General features: G+C 46.2%; 1 protein-coding gene across 4 annotated transcripts in view; it reads right to left on the bottom strand.

Annotated features, from left to right (window-relative positions):
- Positions 1-16,804, bottom strand: part of NAAA (N-acylethanolamine acid amidase) — a 539,996-nt gene that overhangs the window by 38,601 nt on the left and 484,591 nt on the right. For all 4 annotated transcript variants that reach the window (XM_069626299.1, XM_069626298.1, XM_069626296.1 and 1 more), the window contains exon 10: positions 11,472-11,543. In XM_069626299.1, the coding sequence (XP_069482400.1) occupies positions 11,472-11,543 (72 nt within the window). The remainder of the gene's footprint in view (positions 1-11,471; positions 11,544-16,804) is intronic.

Here is a 16,804-nt window from a genome sequence, read left to right as displayed (position 1 = left end):
GACAAAAAAAAAACAATTTATGATGGTCCAATTAGTGTAAAAATAATCGTTAGCCCAACATGTTTCTGTCCTTTCGGTATCATTTCGGTAGGACATTCATCAGGGGCTATCCACTGAAAATGTTGTTGGATTTGTTACATACAGTATGCAGGTAGTGGGGTGTGTTCATCTCTGCGGCTGACATCATTTTCCGAAAGTATATATATTTTTATTTTCGGTTCAGAAAGAATGCGAGACAATAAGAATGTCTGAATTTGGGGCCCGGTTGTGGGGCTTTGTGACATGTATATTTAGGTTCCTCCAGTAGGACTTGACATTATTTAACTGTGTATCTTTAGCATGCTTGGTCTGGTAAAACCAGGACTTCCAAGATGGAGCGTGCTCTGGGACTCAGTATTGGTTTTCCTTCCCGTACACAATAGTCCGTCTTCTACTGCAGCAGCATTTCCTGAGTTTTTCAGTTTTTGCCGCAGTACGCTGGTTTATTTTTTTTCATCCCTGGGCACGGAAGTCTTTGAGGTAAAGAAAGTTGCATGCCCTACATATTAGTGATGGAGTGCGCCTTTAGCGCCATTAGAAACAACAAACTATGCGTCGTTGCATACTGTGGGGACTATGTTATGACTTAGTGTTTTGGCCACAGGCGTGTTAATGCAAAGAGGTGCATTCTAAGAGGTTTGGATACAGTGCACAGAGTGGTTCTTTGTTCTCTGGGCTCTAGTATGGTGCAAGGGATTAGCTCCTGGTACACAGGCATTTTTTGCAGTTGGACATGAGGTGTGCAGGTATTTATATGGAATTATAAAGGCCTGTTTACACAGTGGTGGACTGTGATATTGCCAATATGAGTCTCCCATAGGTTTTTAAGGAACTTTTCTTTGTTCGCTTTCTTATAGATATGAGTTTTGGGTCCCTCCCCACATATTTGGGCACCCATCAAGACAACATTTTAGTCGCCAAGTACAATTTGAGTGTGCTGGGACGTCTCTCAATACTAGGTATGGCCATCATGTAATCATGGTTTTATGACTGTGTGGCTCTCATTATTTTGTGGATAGGAAAGGAAGAAGGGGGAGGGTTATTGTTTAAACCTGCCTCCAGTCTGTGAACCACATGTTATGTTTTTTTATGCATTTTCAGTGGTCTGCAGTGGCCAGTAGAGGCGGTTACACATCAAAAAAAGCTCTATGAAGTAGGACTGGATATTGGTTTTCCACCCGATGTGCATTACCATGCATAGCGAGCAGGTACCCTACACTAAATGTTTTTGGCTTGGTGTGCTCAAGTATTCACCAGATTAAATCATATTTTGTTTTTTTTCCATAGTATATGGATGAATTAATATCCGATTTAGAGATTGGTGACTGTTTTTCTTTTCTGATTGTTTTTAGTGTTAGAAACTTGCTTTTTGTCTCTAATGCCATGCAGATCATCACACCCACAAATCAAAAATCCAACACAATTTTCAGTGGATAGCCCCTGACGAATGTCCTACCGAATGGGTGAAAGGGACAGAAACATGTTGGGATGACAATTATATTTACCCAAATTGGACCATCATAAATTGTTTGTTTTTTGTCCAATTGTGATGGAAAGAGATTTCATGTGTTTTGTGAACTAGAGTTATGTTTTGTGTGTATTGTGATTTTTGTATTAATTGTTTTAGACTTGTATCATGTTTGATTCAGATATGAATTTGTAATCAAAGCTCTACTGTGTGTTTTATGTTTATGCTATTGGGTCAATTATTTCAGGACTTATCAGTTGGGAGCCTAAAGAAAATAGTTACCTCGAGTATATTGTTCAATTTATAGATTATCGATCCCAGACAGTACAGTTAGGTAACCCTGTTTTCAGGTTTGATCTGGAGTTTTACCTGTGTTATATCAGTGCTGTTTATTTTGGCACACCACCAAACCACCTTCTTTTTTAGTGGAAATACTATGCAAGTTATCATTCTCCAAAAACTGCTTCTGTCCCTCAGTCGCCCACGAGTAAGCATCAAGCAGGATTTTAAGTTAGCTCAATCAATAGCCTGAGAGAGTAAAGCACGCACAGGTGACTGGCACTCGGAAGGGATCAAATTAATAACATTCTGCTAAAGAAATAAGTGCAGGGAAGCCATCTGCCAGCAAGGCAGTACAGCCAACACCTGACTAACAAGTGATGATGCTGTCCTACTGTGGCAAAATGGAGGCAGAGGGTTATTAGCTAGAAATTAGTATGGCCCAGCCAGCCAGCAGGGGAGCTGAAACCATAAATGATCACATAAGAAAAGCTTTTAAGCATACTGGGCCTGGGTCATTTATTTACAGAATCAAGGTGATTTACTCACTTATTGAAATGCTTTAGGCCATGCCCCGCACATTTGGCATGGCCCCCTTTGCAGAGTCCCCCTCGATTTCATGTACCGCTTTTAGCCATGCAATTGACGATGGAGCCATTTCTGGTTTATCAATCAACAGCTCTTTGGATTCTGGGCCTTGTAGCTCACTTGCTTTCATAAGTAGTATTGACAGTGATGTTGCAACAGGGGAGAACACGAAGGATTCCAAAGCCATGCAATTTACTTCAGTGAGTTTATTAAAGTAAAAGTATAGTGGGTGAAATTAAAAGGTAGTTGGAATCTTTGCCCACAAATGAAACCTAACATGAATAACAAAACCATCCGGATGGTCTTCTCCCAGGCCATGTTCTCCCTGTCAGACACAGGGAGCCGACCCTCCCTTTCGGCTCAAGCATCAAAAGTCTCAGGTCTCAAAGTTAGTGGGAGTTTGCTTCTTAGCCTTTGTGGTTCCACTGACTCCCAGGCCACACTTTTCCCTAAAGCGTTCAACTTCCAAGGAGTTTGTTGCAATACCAATAACTGGGCCTTGTCAAAAGGGGGTCTGGAAACCCTCTCAGCTGGGGCTGAGAGACCGACTAGGCCAGAGCTATTCCAACCCCGAGGTGGAGAGTGGCAGCAGAGAGGGCCCAAATTCCTGTCTCCTCCTACTTTGTGCCAACTTGTTTCTGTACAGAACCCTGTCTCCAGCCTTACCTCAATGTGCATATGCTCACCAGTATTCTTTTGTCTTTTCAGATGCAGAGCCCACAGAAGGACACCAGAGAACACAGGACGCAAGGAAAATCGGAAACTGCCATTGGCACAACCACAGCTCCAATGCCTCTGAGACCCCTTCACAGTGGCAGAGCAGCTAGAGGAAGAAAGACAGCGAGTCCAACTGCACAGAGAGACAGAACAGCCACACAGAAGCAAAGCCGCATAGCAACCCCTGGTACTGCCGTGATACCTCTGGGTCTGGGCGCTACCAAAAAATACAATGAATAAATATGTTAAAGACAGGACCAGCAGAGCTCACACTGGTAGTCACGAAACACTAAACCACCATGGACCTGAAAGGGGAAGGACCCTCAATTCACCCACAGGGTCACTAATAGTATAAACCTGAAAATGAACTTTGAACTGCATACACCATCCCCATCAGATCTCCCAGACGGCAAGCCAGCAAAGAGAAAGTGGGAAGGGCTCAGACCCGCTTCTAAGCCTTTTCTTACACACACATGCCCAAGGAGGGCGGGTGCAGACAGAAGATTGGTTAGGGACAGTTGACCAATCTTCGCAAAGGGAGGGGTATATAATGTGGCTGTTCAGACTTAGAAGTCTGACGCAGCAACATGTTGTCAGGGCAAAGACTTTTATTAGTTAACAGTTAACCTGACCAGCAAACAAAAGAAACAAACTAAAATAATAACCTTTTCCTAACTTCAAAAGTCCATTCCCTAAATTAGCAACACAAAGTTCAAAAGTCCCAGATAATAGTCTCTGGCCCAAAACCTAACCTGAACCTTACACTTTCCCTACTCCAAACAATAAAGTAAATGGTGACTTGATCCATGTCAATATCTACTGTGTTCTGTTTGTTATCCACCCAAAGTCTTTCATACGTTAGCCCCTCAAGATTTGACCCAGCAAGAGTTCCAGCTTACTGGTCTTTAGATTGGCATGAATTGGGTTCTCCCTCTCCTAAAATGCCTCCCTCTTTTTTGGGGTGCTTCAGTATACCTCTTGGTCCTTGGGGTGCTTTGGTGTACAACCTCTTTCTTGGGGTGTTTTTAGGATACCCCATCTTTCTTGGGGTGCTTCATGGTACTGCCTCTAGTGGTGTACTGCCTCTTTCTTGGGAGTCTGTGGTGTACCCCCTTTTTCTTGGGGGTGGGGGCTTCTGGTGTACCCCCTCTTTCTGGGGGCACTTCAGTGTTCCCACTCTTCTTGGGGTGATTTAGTGTACCCCCTCTGTCTTAGTGAGCTATGATGTATCCCTCTCTTTCTTGGAGTTCTCTCTCTTTCACACTATTGTGGAATGGCGGACCCCCTTAGGTGGGACTCTAAGAAGATAGAGTGAGCCGCTTATGTGATACTCAGACTGGGCTGTCCCCTTCAGGTTCCACTTATTCTGCCAGGGTCCCTTGATCACCCAGCTACTCCCTCTCCAGGATAGGGCTTCTCCAGATGCAGGGGGTACTGCAGCACTTTCTCCCCGGGGAACCGTCAGGGCACTGCAGGGCTTCCCTCCATGCAGCTTCACAGGCACGGCCATGCAGGCAGTCTCCGCTCCCAGGTAGCCTCCTCCTCTTCTTGGGGCAGAGTTCCACTCTCCAGCAGCGGACCCTCCTTTACCTCCAGGAGCTTCGGGAATCCTCTCTGTGACTGTTTCAATATTCAATGGAAGCAGCCCCCTTATATAGCCAGAGCACCCTTATATGGTTGGCTTCTGCTTGGTTGGGAAACATCTTTGCATGGTTGGCCAGTGTTAGGGAGAATTCTCTGTTAAGGCTAATTTCCCAAACCTAGTGAGTCTGCCAGCAGCTTTGCTGGATTTTTGGGGTTTATTTTTTCTCCTGCTAAGAGTGAGACTCTTTTTCTCCCACTCTTAGGCATGATTTGAGTATGTCCTTTGACTGTGAATGTGTTTTAGGGGCTATGTGGTATTTTACTCCATAGGGCTTCATGTGTTTTTGGTATGTGTGTTACACAGCACCCTCAATGCAGTAACACAGGGGTGTCATAGTGACCCCCAAACATAGACTCCATACCCTGGGACTGACTACTGTCTCCCAGGGCATGTAAAGTCACCATTGGCTTTACTAGTCTCAAATTGTGAACAGAACCAGTACAAACAATCATATTGTGGAAGTACAGGTAGGGGTAATTCGATTGCCCCTGGGTCTGTTTTCCAAGGGGGCACTGCCCAGTCCCCCCTTGTCGAGTTTCTGGTTGGTGGCAGTGGATACCACGCAAAATATTCCACCGGAATATTTCTTATAGGATTTTCCCATTGATTTTAAACGCACCACTTTTTGGTGCAATGTTAAAGATACCGCCGGGTTATTTATTTAATATTAATTCCCCGGTTGGGTCTTTTTTGCCAGAACTAGGTTTTAAAATGGTGTTTGTGTTCGCCTCTGAAACTCTAACCCAAGTCGAGCCCTTTGTTCCACTTTTTGGCGGGCTTCTGCACAGAAGCCCTCCAAATGGTGCCACTCTGTCTGGGGCCTACAGGATGTGTGGGAGGGCGATTAGGCGCCCTGGACTGAGTTGCCTTGGCAACTCAAGTCGCACTCTTGTGTGATTGGCCCAGTGGTGAGCCGCCCGGCTCACCACTTAGCATGTGTGAGTGACAGCTAGGCTGTTGAATGGGGGTTTTTCTGCATAAAAGCAGGGCTTTGGGGACTGGAACTTCAGAAGTCACCACAGGACCTAAAGAATCCGAAGAGGGGAGAAGCTGAGCCATCTACAACGACGACACCACCGGTGGAGCCCTGCTGTACGAACTCCCCACTTCCCCGACGACAGAGATCATCTTCTTCCAGGAGAGTCTTCTTCCCTTTGAGCTGGTGGGACCGACCAGTTCGCCTTTTTCGCCTTCCTGGACGTCTCGTGGTCGAATCGCCCGTGCCAAGCACCCGGCGGCCGGATAGCCACGCTTCACCACACCGCAAATAAAAGGGTCGTACCTTTTAATCGGGAACTACGTGGCTGGTTGCTTCTCTGGCAGTGCAACATCCTCCAGCTTTCTTCCTCGTCGAGATCATCACTTCCCCTGGTCGAAGCCATGACTTGCACCCGCTGCCATGAACAACTGCGACCGCTGGAGCTTTTTCACCATTTCAGGTACTGTGCCCCACCTGGTCTCCCTTGCAACGGATTGTCCAAGTTGTGTCCCGTAAATCCTTGACCTTCCAACTGGGTTGACCTCAGACCTGCTAACTTTGACTTTCTGAACTGCTCCAACCTTTTTTTGACTTTTCTGCAAAGACTGAGTGCATTTCCACTGTGTGATCTTGGGCACATTCCGCCTTGCTCCCTCCAAGAGTGGGCCTGGCCTATGAACTTTTGGCTCTACAGTAGACCCTGCCTTTCTTGACTTGCTGTGGTTTCTTAAAAGTGTTGGTACTGTGTTATTTCCATACTCTGCCTTTTGTCTCCCTTTTAAAACAAATTATTGGAGTGCCATCTAAGGTTACGCGCTCACCTCTGTTTTGCTAATAAGTGGTGTCTTAACCTAGACTTGTCGAATAATTAACTAGGGAGATGTATATACTTATAGTGACTGTGTTTGAACTTGCTTGATATATTAATGTCAGTGTATTTTCATAAGTGTGTTTTTAAATAAATAATTATATACTTTTATACCAAAGCTCTGGTCAGTGTTTGCTTGTTCTACTGTATTTTTAGTCCTATTGTGTATACTATATATTCTGCCTAACCCTTCTTGAGAGAAGTCTGACTGCTCAGCCACAGCTACCAGGTAAATCTGGGTGGTGCAGACTGCTACCAATTGGGTTTACTGCTTACTCCTGTAGTCTTAAACTTTTTGCAGTGATCCCTAAGGGAACTGCACAGGTTTCTGCCTAACAGCCAGCAGAGTGTTTCCACTCAGATCCCCCTGTTAGTTCTCTTTTCTTATTGGTTCTTTAATAAGTAAGTTAGCTCAATTAGTGTCTTTTGTTAGGTATTTACTTGTATGCTCTTATTGTTTAAAGTGCCCCTTTTATTTATTATTTATTATTACACTCTGTACAAACCTTTAGGGGTTTTATTTCAATGATTTAGGCATATTTCTTTCCAAGTCCCCCACTGGAGATTTCGGATTGGGTCCTGCCCATGGGATGCATTGCTCTCTGTGAGTTGTGCTGATGCTGGCAAAGGGAGAGGCTAGGGCCTTTTTCCTCTCAAACTACAGTGGGTGTCTCTATGCCCTCTCCAGACCTGCCTGCAGCAGAACAGCTTGGGTTCCACTTCCTCCTCCCTCCATCCTTTCAAGGCTTTTTGTCAGCACAAGTGATCGAGTGAGAGTGCCAGTCACCCAGGTAAGGGGGTTTCTTTGGGACAAAGGGGTTTAGGAGGGGGGGGGGGGGCTCAATTCACCACAATAAGTAGTGGACGGGAAACACGAAGTGTGGGTGATGAGGGTGAAGTCAGAAGAGGGGATAGATGGCAGCTATGAGGACCAGCAGTAGTAAGGAGGAAGCGGTTGAATGTGGAGCATAGTTTTGGAGCAGGTGATGTACTGGCTTGGGAGTGTTTGTGGTTCATTCATATGAGTGTGCATGGTGGTGAAGCGCGTGTGTAGAGAGGGAGGTGTGAGAAGACAGGTACTGAGTGAAAGGAGGGTGAATCACTAGTAGAGTGGGAACAATGATAGTCTGGGAGTAGAAGATGCGGGAGGAGGAGTACAATAGTGAGAGGAGTAGTAGTGGGAGGAAGAGAAGAGTGGTTGTAGTAGTAGCAGTGTGGGAGGAGGGGGGAGTAGTAGAGTGGGAAGAGCGGTAGGAGCGGAGGCAGGATCCAGGTGGAGTGAACATTGGAAGGACACAGGATTGTCAGGATGAGTGAAGGAAGAGGAGATAGGAAAAGTAGAAAGGGTAAGGCGACAGTGAGTGCGATTAATTTAGATGACTGACCGACAAAGTGCAATGCCTTCTTCCCAAAACCCTATAAGAACACTAAGTGGGGTTAGTGCAAGGACAGTTAGGAAGTCCCTGCAGCAGTTTTAGATAGATACGGCCAAGACGTTGAGGTCACTGCCGCAGCTCAGTTCTAGTATTCAGTATAATGAGGGTGTTATCATCGATACAACTAATCTGGGGAGAAGGAAGCCTGGGCTAGGAATCAAGATGTACAAGACGAGAGAGAGGGACAGCCATAGGGCCCACAAAGTATTAAATAAAAACCTTTGAACCGTCCTTGAGACTCAGTGTTTTCTGTGCTATCTGTGACAGTTGCGTCACCTGCACCTTGCTTGGCATTGCAAGGTTGCTTGGTTCTCAAACTGACTTCTTTGTCTACTTATGTGTCTGGGCTTTCCTGGGACCCGACTCCTGCACAAATCCATCAGGTGCTGGGGGTAGAATTAATGGTTAGCATGGACAGAGAGAGCTATAGAGAGTGGTCTCTCAGTGAAGGTGACCAAGGCCTGGGCTTCTGTCCATCTTCCCTCTTTGTACTGGCCATACTCTCCCTAACCCTGCATTATCCCTTCTCCCACTGTGTGGTTCTTCCTAGGGGTGTCAGGGCCTGCAAGAACAGCCTGATCTGAGTTTTTCCTATTTCTTCACATCTGGGCCACTTCCTCTGCATCTGTTGCATTCCACTTTCGCCGGCATCCTTTGTGGCATAGGTGGCGTCCGATGCATTACATAGCCTTCACCTCCTCGCCCAACATGGCGCCTACAACTAGAAGCACCGGTTCAGCTGCAGCAGAGCCAACATGCCTCATCATTACAGCTCTTCCGACTGCATTGGTACTGAATGAGGAACGGCTGCAAGTGAGCCATTGTCATGGACAACGGCTCGTTGCTACTTCGATAGTAAGACGCTCGTAAGTTTGTTCCCTTCTCTGCTGTCGCTTTCTTCTACCATTTACTGGATTTTATGTACGTATTTTCAATTTGTCCTTCCTTTTCTTTGCTCTGTTTTTCTTCAGACCTAATCCCAGCATCCCTGAAGAGAACGAAAGGCTTGCCCTTTCCAATTTCGAGCCCAAACTTCTGATTTACCGCCCGCACCCGACGCGTGTTGGAGCTTCTTTCCTTGCCTCACTCATACCGGATGCTACCCGATCCCCCAAAGACCTCTCTCAACCAGTCTTACCTCATTTCATTCTCTTGGCCTTCTCATTGCTACAGTGTTACAGCGCAAGGTCTCAGACGCTTCCTGTCCTTGAGGCGGCATCAGCACTGGTTACAGTTTTCCGCTGACAGATGAACGAAGAACAGCATCACATTTGACACGGCCGGCTACTACTAACTATCTTCCGACCATCATGGTTTTCTTCCCCAGATAGTTGCCCTGGGATCCTTGTTGCCCTGGCTATCGCACCAGGGGAGATAAGGGACTCAGGGCAATTCATCACATTCTGCTCACCGTTGCTGATTCTGACAGGACAGTCATCCTATTTGCATGTCTCGTTATAACAGTATCACTGTCCCCTGAGGTTAATATTGGTTCAGTCTCACTCCTGGGATTTGGTTTTCTCCCCCCCCTATCTTCTGTACGAGTCTAGTTGCCTCAACCTGAACTTCTGTATATCTCTTGATCCTGTGCTTATCACCTCCTGGGTGGATACCACCTCATGAAGGTCATTCTCCTTTGATGTTGCCACCCAATATTTTTCCACCTCCTTCCTTTTTACGTTTGGGCTTGCTATCTCCAATTGCCCTACCCTTGGTTACTTTACCTCCTCTTTTATCACTCTGGATACCCCCATCTCCTTGCTTGCCACTCCTGATTTCCTGCATTCATCCCCATTATCACTTTCACCACCATCTTTCTCTTCCCTCCCGAATGCACCACTTTCCTCTACACTCCTGATAGTACTGCCTTTCTCTTCACTCCTGAATTTACCATCTCACCCTTTCAGCTCTTGATGATATTAGTTCCCTCTTGAACCCTGGCGTTACTTCTTTTTGAGCCCCGATTTCCCTGCATCCTTCCTCTTCCCTCTGAACTTAAGCACTTCTTTCTTCTCTGCTCTGGATATTACAGTTTCCTCTCCACTCCTGGTGTCACTACCTTTCGCCCTTTACCAGCTTCCTCTCCACTCCTGATATCACTTCAGCTCTTGCCACCACCCTCAAGCTCTCCTCTACCAGCACAACTCCAGTCTACACTCCCGTAGTCCTTTGTTCTTCCACTGCCTTCTAACCTTCAGCCTTGCCCAAACCTGAGCCACCTGCTTCTGTAACCCACTCCCCAGCAAGTGGGATGAGCTGTATTTATACTGTCCACTCCTCCACCTTGATGGATCTTACCCTGAGAGTGTGCACCTGTGAAGGTACATTTAGCGATGAGATAGATGGGTTGGGTTCTTTAGGCAAACCTGGGGCCGAACCGGACTCAAGGGGTTGGACCAAGCCTATATCTAGACTAGCAGTCATCTTGGGATGTTGCACCAGCTGTTCGGACCCTCCCAGCATTTACGTATACTGGGATGGGGTCAGTGTTTTATGCATAGAAATGCTGGGTTGGAAGCCTTTCAGGAGAGATCTCCAGTGTATCCAATTTGTTTGATAGGCTTGACAAGCAGGGAATGTGTGCAATGTTTCCAAGGATCAGGAAGCGCTCGTCAGGGAACAAGAGTGATGTAGAGTACCTCTCCACGCCAGTCTCTCAATGTTGAGGGAGTCACCGTTTTGAAAGACTGTTTGTGGGACTGGGAAATTCAGCACAAGTCCCGATAACTCCAAGATTAAATGTTTCTGCAGTGTCTATTGCACAGGTAACTGTGCCCAGACCATGTCCATCTTCACTCGAGGCACAAAGAGAGCTTCTCTTAAAAAGAAAGTCTCAGACTTCAGTACTGTATATGTCGCTGTTGCTGCAGAGATTACTGTGGTCTCACCTGCGGAGGAGGTGCCATTGGGTAGGCCAGTGTTGCAATGTGACTATCCTCTGCCAGGTAATGAGGACCCAGGCAAAGCGGCCAATGAATCCTCCCCATTTCACCCCTAAGCCCAACATCAACTGTCAGTCCCCAAACTTAATTAGATAACCTAGTCTCAGCATTAGGTGCATTAACCCACTGTAGGTGCATAGATCTGTGTGTACCGGAATATCATACCTTTGCATATATCTCATGCATGTAAGATTCAGTAAATTAGATTGGATTGAATAATGACAACTGCATACATGGGCAAAATGGAATCCCAATCTGTGGGGGGTAGGGGGGAATAATGTGTGCAGTTAGATTGGAATTGCATGTAAAGCAGAAGAGCGCAGGAATTCTGAAACCCATTGGTAGGAAATAGCTTTTTATGGGAAAGGTTACCCTTTAAACGAGATACCAAGAGAAATGGTGGAGTTTGTGCATCATTAACAACATTCCGCTTGTGAATCTATGAAGTACACTAAAATGATATCACTTTAAGAACCCAAACATTCCATTGTGGCTTATTTTATTTCTTACATGAGAGTTCGGAGACGGGTTCTGTACTGATCCGGGACGGCAGCACTCATTATTGTTGTGTAAACTGTAGAACTAAAAATAAAATAAAATGAAAAACATGTATTACAAAATACAACAAGAACAGTTTCAAACATACACTCATAAAACAAATTCAGCTGGTAACAAAAACGTATATGGTTACCAAGCTCTGGTCTGTGAAACAGTATAGCTATCACCCCACATTTGGGGGAAATACAGAACTGTTAATGGCACACCAGCCCAAGCCTAGGTAGCTATGTACCAGCCCTGTATGCCCCCGATGCAGGGGTGATCGCTTATTAGCACCGCATTACTTTTTCAGGGTGCAAATACTTTTAATGTTTTTCATCATGAGATGGGCTCCATGCATATTGCGCCAGCCCAACCAATGTACCAAAACAAAAAAAACAAGATGGCCACCACCAAAGCAAATAGAAAACGGAAACTTCCCACGTGGGGCATGTGGATCATGCAAGTTCACCAAACACACTTCTTCATTTAGGATCAATGAAAAACCATGGATCCTATGACAAATGAACTGCAAATTGAGGGCTTTAATTTATTGCACTGAGTGCACCTGTGGACTCTCATATATTGGCCAAACAATTCAGCCAGTGCACCAACCTATGCAGGAACACAGTTTAAGAATACACCGCAATATTATTGGCATCCCAGTGGTGCTGCCTTTTTAAAAAACGAATCACAATGAAAATATCTCATGGTATGTCGTAGGCACATTATCAATGCGTGGCAACTATCAGTCACGACTAAACAAGGAACAACAATGGACAGAACGGATGAGAACACACGTTATAGAACAAAATTAACCATTAGTATTGAACATATAACTCTTTATATAGTGTATATTCCAAATGTACTAAACCATCAAGCGCCACATATTATGTAAACTTCCACAAATACTCAGGAATTTCATATTAATACTGGAGTAAAAAAGATTGGTGATGTCCTTTATGCTCTGGCCTACCATTTACATGGAATTAATCTTTAATGTTGTGGTTGTGTGAGAAACCTGAGGGTATCCTCCTCCCTAAACCCCCTGGATTATCTTCTCAGGTGGCCAGGGAAAGGCCATCCCTCTTGGATCCCGACCTGTGGGGTGAAAAAGCGAGGGAGGATCAGCCGGGAGGAGAGTCCTTGGGGATCCGGAGTGTGGTACAGCCAGGCGAGACATGGTATCCTCCTTTCCCTATTGATGACCAACCTAACATTTACCCAACCTTTATGGATCATAGTAAGCCAGTCCCATCATTTTCCTTCATAAGATGTTTGATAGTATTGAGACGAGGAAGAGGCAACTGAGATCAATGAACAATATACCATTTCACCACTTAAATACTTGGACGAAGATGATGCCTGCAATGTGTTGTGAAGGTCAGGCATGTTCCCTAAATCATGGTCAGGCAAGTCTAATTGAGAAAGCACACCTGCTATCTGCCAGAGGGTTACAGGTGTATAAGACAAAAAGGAGAAAAAAATTCAGGGAGGAGCAGCAGGGAACCGTGTTTGAAGAGAGGCGAGGCACTGGAGAGAACTGCTGTGGGCCAGTACGCCTTGTACAGCATGCAGAGACGCTGGGGTCTGCCAAGAGAGAGGATCCCAGGAAATGTGGCATGGGTGCAGCGGCTGGAGCGGTCCGAGGGCTGACAAGGGAGCCGTGTGGAGAGGCTGTCTCTTTCCCTGTGTTAAGAAGCTGACAAAAGTGTGTCTATGGGGCAGGAGTTGGATCCCTGACAGCGAAAGTTTTGTACTCTGCACTTCTGGGAAAGCAATCAAAGCGACCAGTGAGTTTCTGTCAAATGAGTGTGCGAATGTTTGAACATTTCCATTGTTAAAGAATACTTGGTATCGGTGTGGTCACGTGTCGCAGGGAGCATGTTTTCAAAGGTCTCCAGTTTAAGACTTTTTCCGTTGCTGAATGTTGAAGCGCAAGGAATACTTTGCATCGGAGTGGCTGCGTGTCTCAGGGAGCATGTTTTGGAAAGTATCTGAGTGCTGGGCATTTCAATTAAAGTAAAATGAATGAACATTGAAAGTCACAGTTTCCCCTTCTTGTGGATTTCACACTGATGCTCTATGAGGAGAGCTGTAGCAACAGCAGAGGAGCCGCTCAAGCTAATGTCATTTCTTCCTGCAAAGTGAATAGGAGTCTCTCAGAGGGGCCTGTTGGAGTTGTTAGTGAATGCTATTGCATTTAATATGATATGTACTGTGCAGCCCTCTTGATTCTAATGCACGTCACTCCTGCCTGAGGGAGGCGTTTGCTCCTGGAGGTTGACACTCACTGGCAAACCCATTAAATAGGTTGTTTGACACCCCTCTTTAGAGAGCCAGAAGACGGTCCTTGAACCAGTTCTCAAGTGTTACAAAGACCACAGGCTGTGGTCAATAGAAACCACAGCCAGTCTCTTGGGGTCCTATGCTGCAGTTTGTTCTCAGAGGGTGGGAGGTTAAGAATGGCCTGGCTCCTGTTACGGTGCATGTGGGGCTCGGGCAAATGGCCTTCAGTTGCCACTGCAGCAATCAGGGTCCCCCTTTGCGCAATGAACCCTTGGAACTCCCCACCATCTTGATTCCCTCTGCCTCCCACCCCTCCCCAGAACCCTGATAGGGCATGCTGCCATCTCCTAACACCACAGTGGGTGTAATTTCTTTGTTGCCGGTCGGCGCGGCTCACTCCTTCCATCAGGAGCTGCAGTGAGTGCTTTCCCGTTCTTGTGCCCCCGCTTTTATTTATTTACTTTTGTAAGAAAGCAGTTCCTTGTGCTGATCGTGTTGCTCGTGGCCTCCATTCCCGATCTTTGCCGTTTCCCTCCACCCTCTTGCTTCCCTCTCCCTCACTCCTTCCCAGACACCCAATTGGGCGTGCTGCCATCTCCTAACACCACGGTGGGTGTAATTTGTTCTCTGACACTCAGCACGGCTCACTTCTTTCATCAGGAGCTGCAATGAGTGCTTTTCCATTTTTGTGCTCCCGCTTTTATTTTTTTGATCATTCCAGATCTCTGCCTGTTCCCTCGACCCTCTTGCTTCCCTCCATCTCCAACCCCTCCCCAGATCCCTGATTGAGTGTGCTGCCCTTCTTAGGTGAACCAAGCAGGTCAGCCCAATGCCCATTGCAGCACCCTAAGAGCCCTGAGGCTAAGGCAAGCTCTCACAATTGCAGCTCCAGAGGGTGTTTGCCAATGTTCGCCGTGGGAACATGAACCGCAGCCGTCAACCAGCAGCAACTGACAAGGTAAGAAAGGTGCAGGCAGGGGGAGAACAGCCATTACTGCTCCCTATTTAACTGTCCCTCCTCTCTTATTACTTTGATTAGGTAATTTTGCGGTCTGCTACATGTCACATTCGTTTGTTATCCATATCTGGCATTAGGTGAACTGTCGTAATTAGCATTGGGGCTCACCCTCTTCTAAAAGTCAAATCTGTGTGTTTTTGCATTTGCTGTTGTGTTTAAAAATTAGGCTTTTCCCCTCCTTCTAGGAAAACGGAATCTGGCTGTGGCGTAGCTCTGTGCTGTGTTGTTCTCTTCTCTCTTCCCCCTAACTCTTCCCTTTCTTTCTCCCCACCCATCTTCTCTAACTGATTGTCGATCACCTATCCCATCCCTCTCACTAAGTCTGGAAGGAAGAAATTCAAGAAGGATTTTCTGGTCTCCAATCCAGGCCTTCCCATCGCTGATACCTAACATCAGTGCCTCCTCCAGACAGACTCTCACCAACATCGTTTTTTTAAGTACCTCTCCCTACCGATGGACCCTACACATGGTTGCAATTCTCTCTCCTCCTCACCCATTAATGGTGGCACAAGATGGGAGGTCCTCTTGACCTCCTTCCTGTCCTCCAAAACCATCAACAATGTCTATCTAAATGGCCCTGTTATGGTCCAGGGCACTCAGCCCAACCTCCTCATTGATAGGCACCTCCCACGTCTCATCAACTACCTCCCTTCTCCTACTACTCCATCTACCACCTCTCTGGCTCCTCTGCCACCTATCTAATCTACCTTTCTGGCTCCTCTGCCGATCCCATCCACCTCTACCGCCTCCTTTCCGGCTCCCCCCTCTTCCTCCTCTCTGGGCCCTATGCCCCCCTCCTTGTACCTTTGCACCCTCTCAGGTCCCTATGCCTCTTCTACTGGGTGTACCTCTCTTCTGCACCCCTCCCCGGAAGACTTTCAAGAGTGGCAACCTGCTTCACGTAGCTACTCTCAACTCTCACTGTGCTGTCAAACACTTCTCTGACATCTGCCACCTCCTCGAAGACCTGGACCTGGATGTTCTCGCTCCATCCGAGACATGGTTCATGGCCAGCTCTGTCACAAGTTTTTACACTCTCCTCCCTGAGGGCTACAAGAGCCTCTCCAAGCCCAGCACCAATCAGCCCGGTGGAGGAGTGGCCCTGATCTTTCCTGAGTCGGTCCCTGCCTCTATCATTCCCACTCAGGCCTACTCCTCCTTTGCATGCCTGGTCTGCAGGCTCTCTATCTCTCCTGGCCTCTCTCTGACTTTGGTACTAAACACAAATTGATCAAGGTGTGCTCGAATACATAAAGACTCCAATGACCATAGAAATTTGAATGGATTTACTAATAAGTATGTTGAAAGGAATATTTGGACATCATATTACAAAAAATCACTGTAGTGTTAGACATACATATACAATGGTATAAACCTAATGTGTTCACAGGACAAAGAAAATGAATACTGAAGACACAAAATTCAAATAAACATGTAAAGACAAAACATTTTAAATACAAATGTTACAAGGAATATGTGGGTCCCAGTATGAACACTCAATACTGTGTGAGAAATTTAACACAGTTGTGTTTCGGCCACTTGTAGCAGTTGCAAGATGCTGTGAATGAGGCGGCCTTCATCAGGGCGGAAAGAGATTGATAGATGTTCAATTAATTATATTTCCTGTGTGCCTCTGTGAAATGATCAGAAAATGGTTCTGTGACTGAAAGAAGCAGTCTGTATTCGGGTGTATCGTACATAGTTTTTAAGAAGCTTTTACTCCTAAAGATCATGCTGAAAGAACCCAATGGAAAGCACGGTTGAAGAGGAGTCCACTACCAGTTATTTCAAGGGGACCTGGCAAGGCTGGTGTGAAAATTAAAAAAAACATCTTATACATGGTAATCTGCCTGAATGGAAAAGGAAAAATGGTTAAAAAAGGGTTGGTAAACCGATAAACACTGGACTATCTCATAAGTTAAATATGGTGCGCTAGTCTGTCCACAAACAGACAGACCCGTGTCCCTTTTTGCCAAGTCTTGAAAGATCGAGGGATGGT

The sequence above is a fragment of the Ambystoma mexicanum genome, chromosome 6p, assembly GCF_040938575.1.
Source record: "Ambystoma mexicanum isolate Mex_15411 chromosome 6p, UKY_AmexF1_1, whole genome shotgun sequence".
In the NCBI taxonomy this organism is placed as follows: domain Eukaryota; kingdom Metazoa; phylum Chordata; class Amphibia; order Caudata; family Ambystomatidae; genus Ambystoma; species Ambystoma mexicanum.
This window is presented reverse-complemented; position numbering and strand designations above follow the sequence as displayed.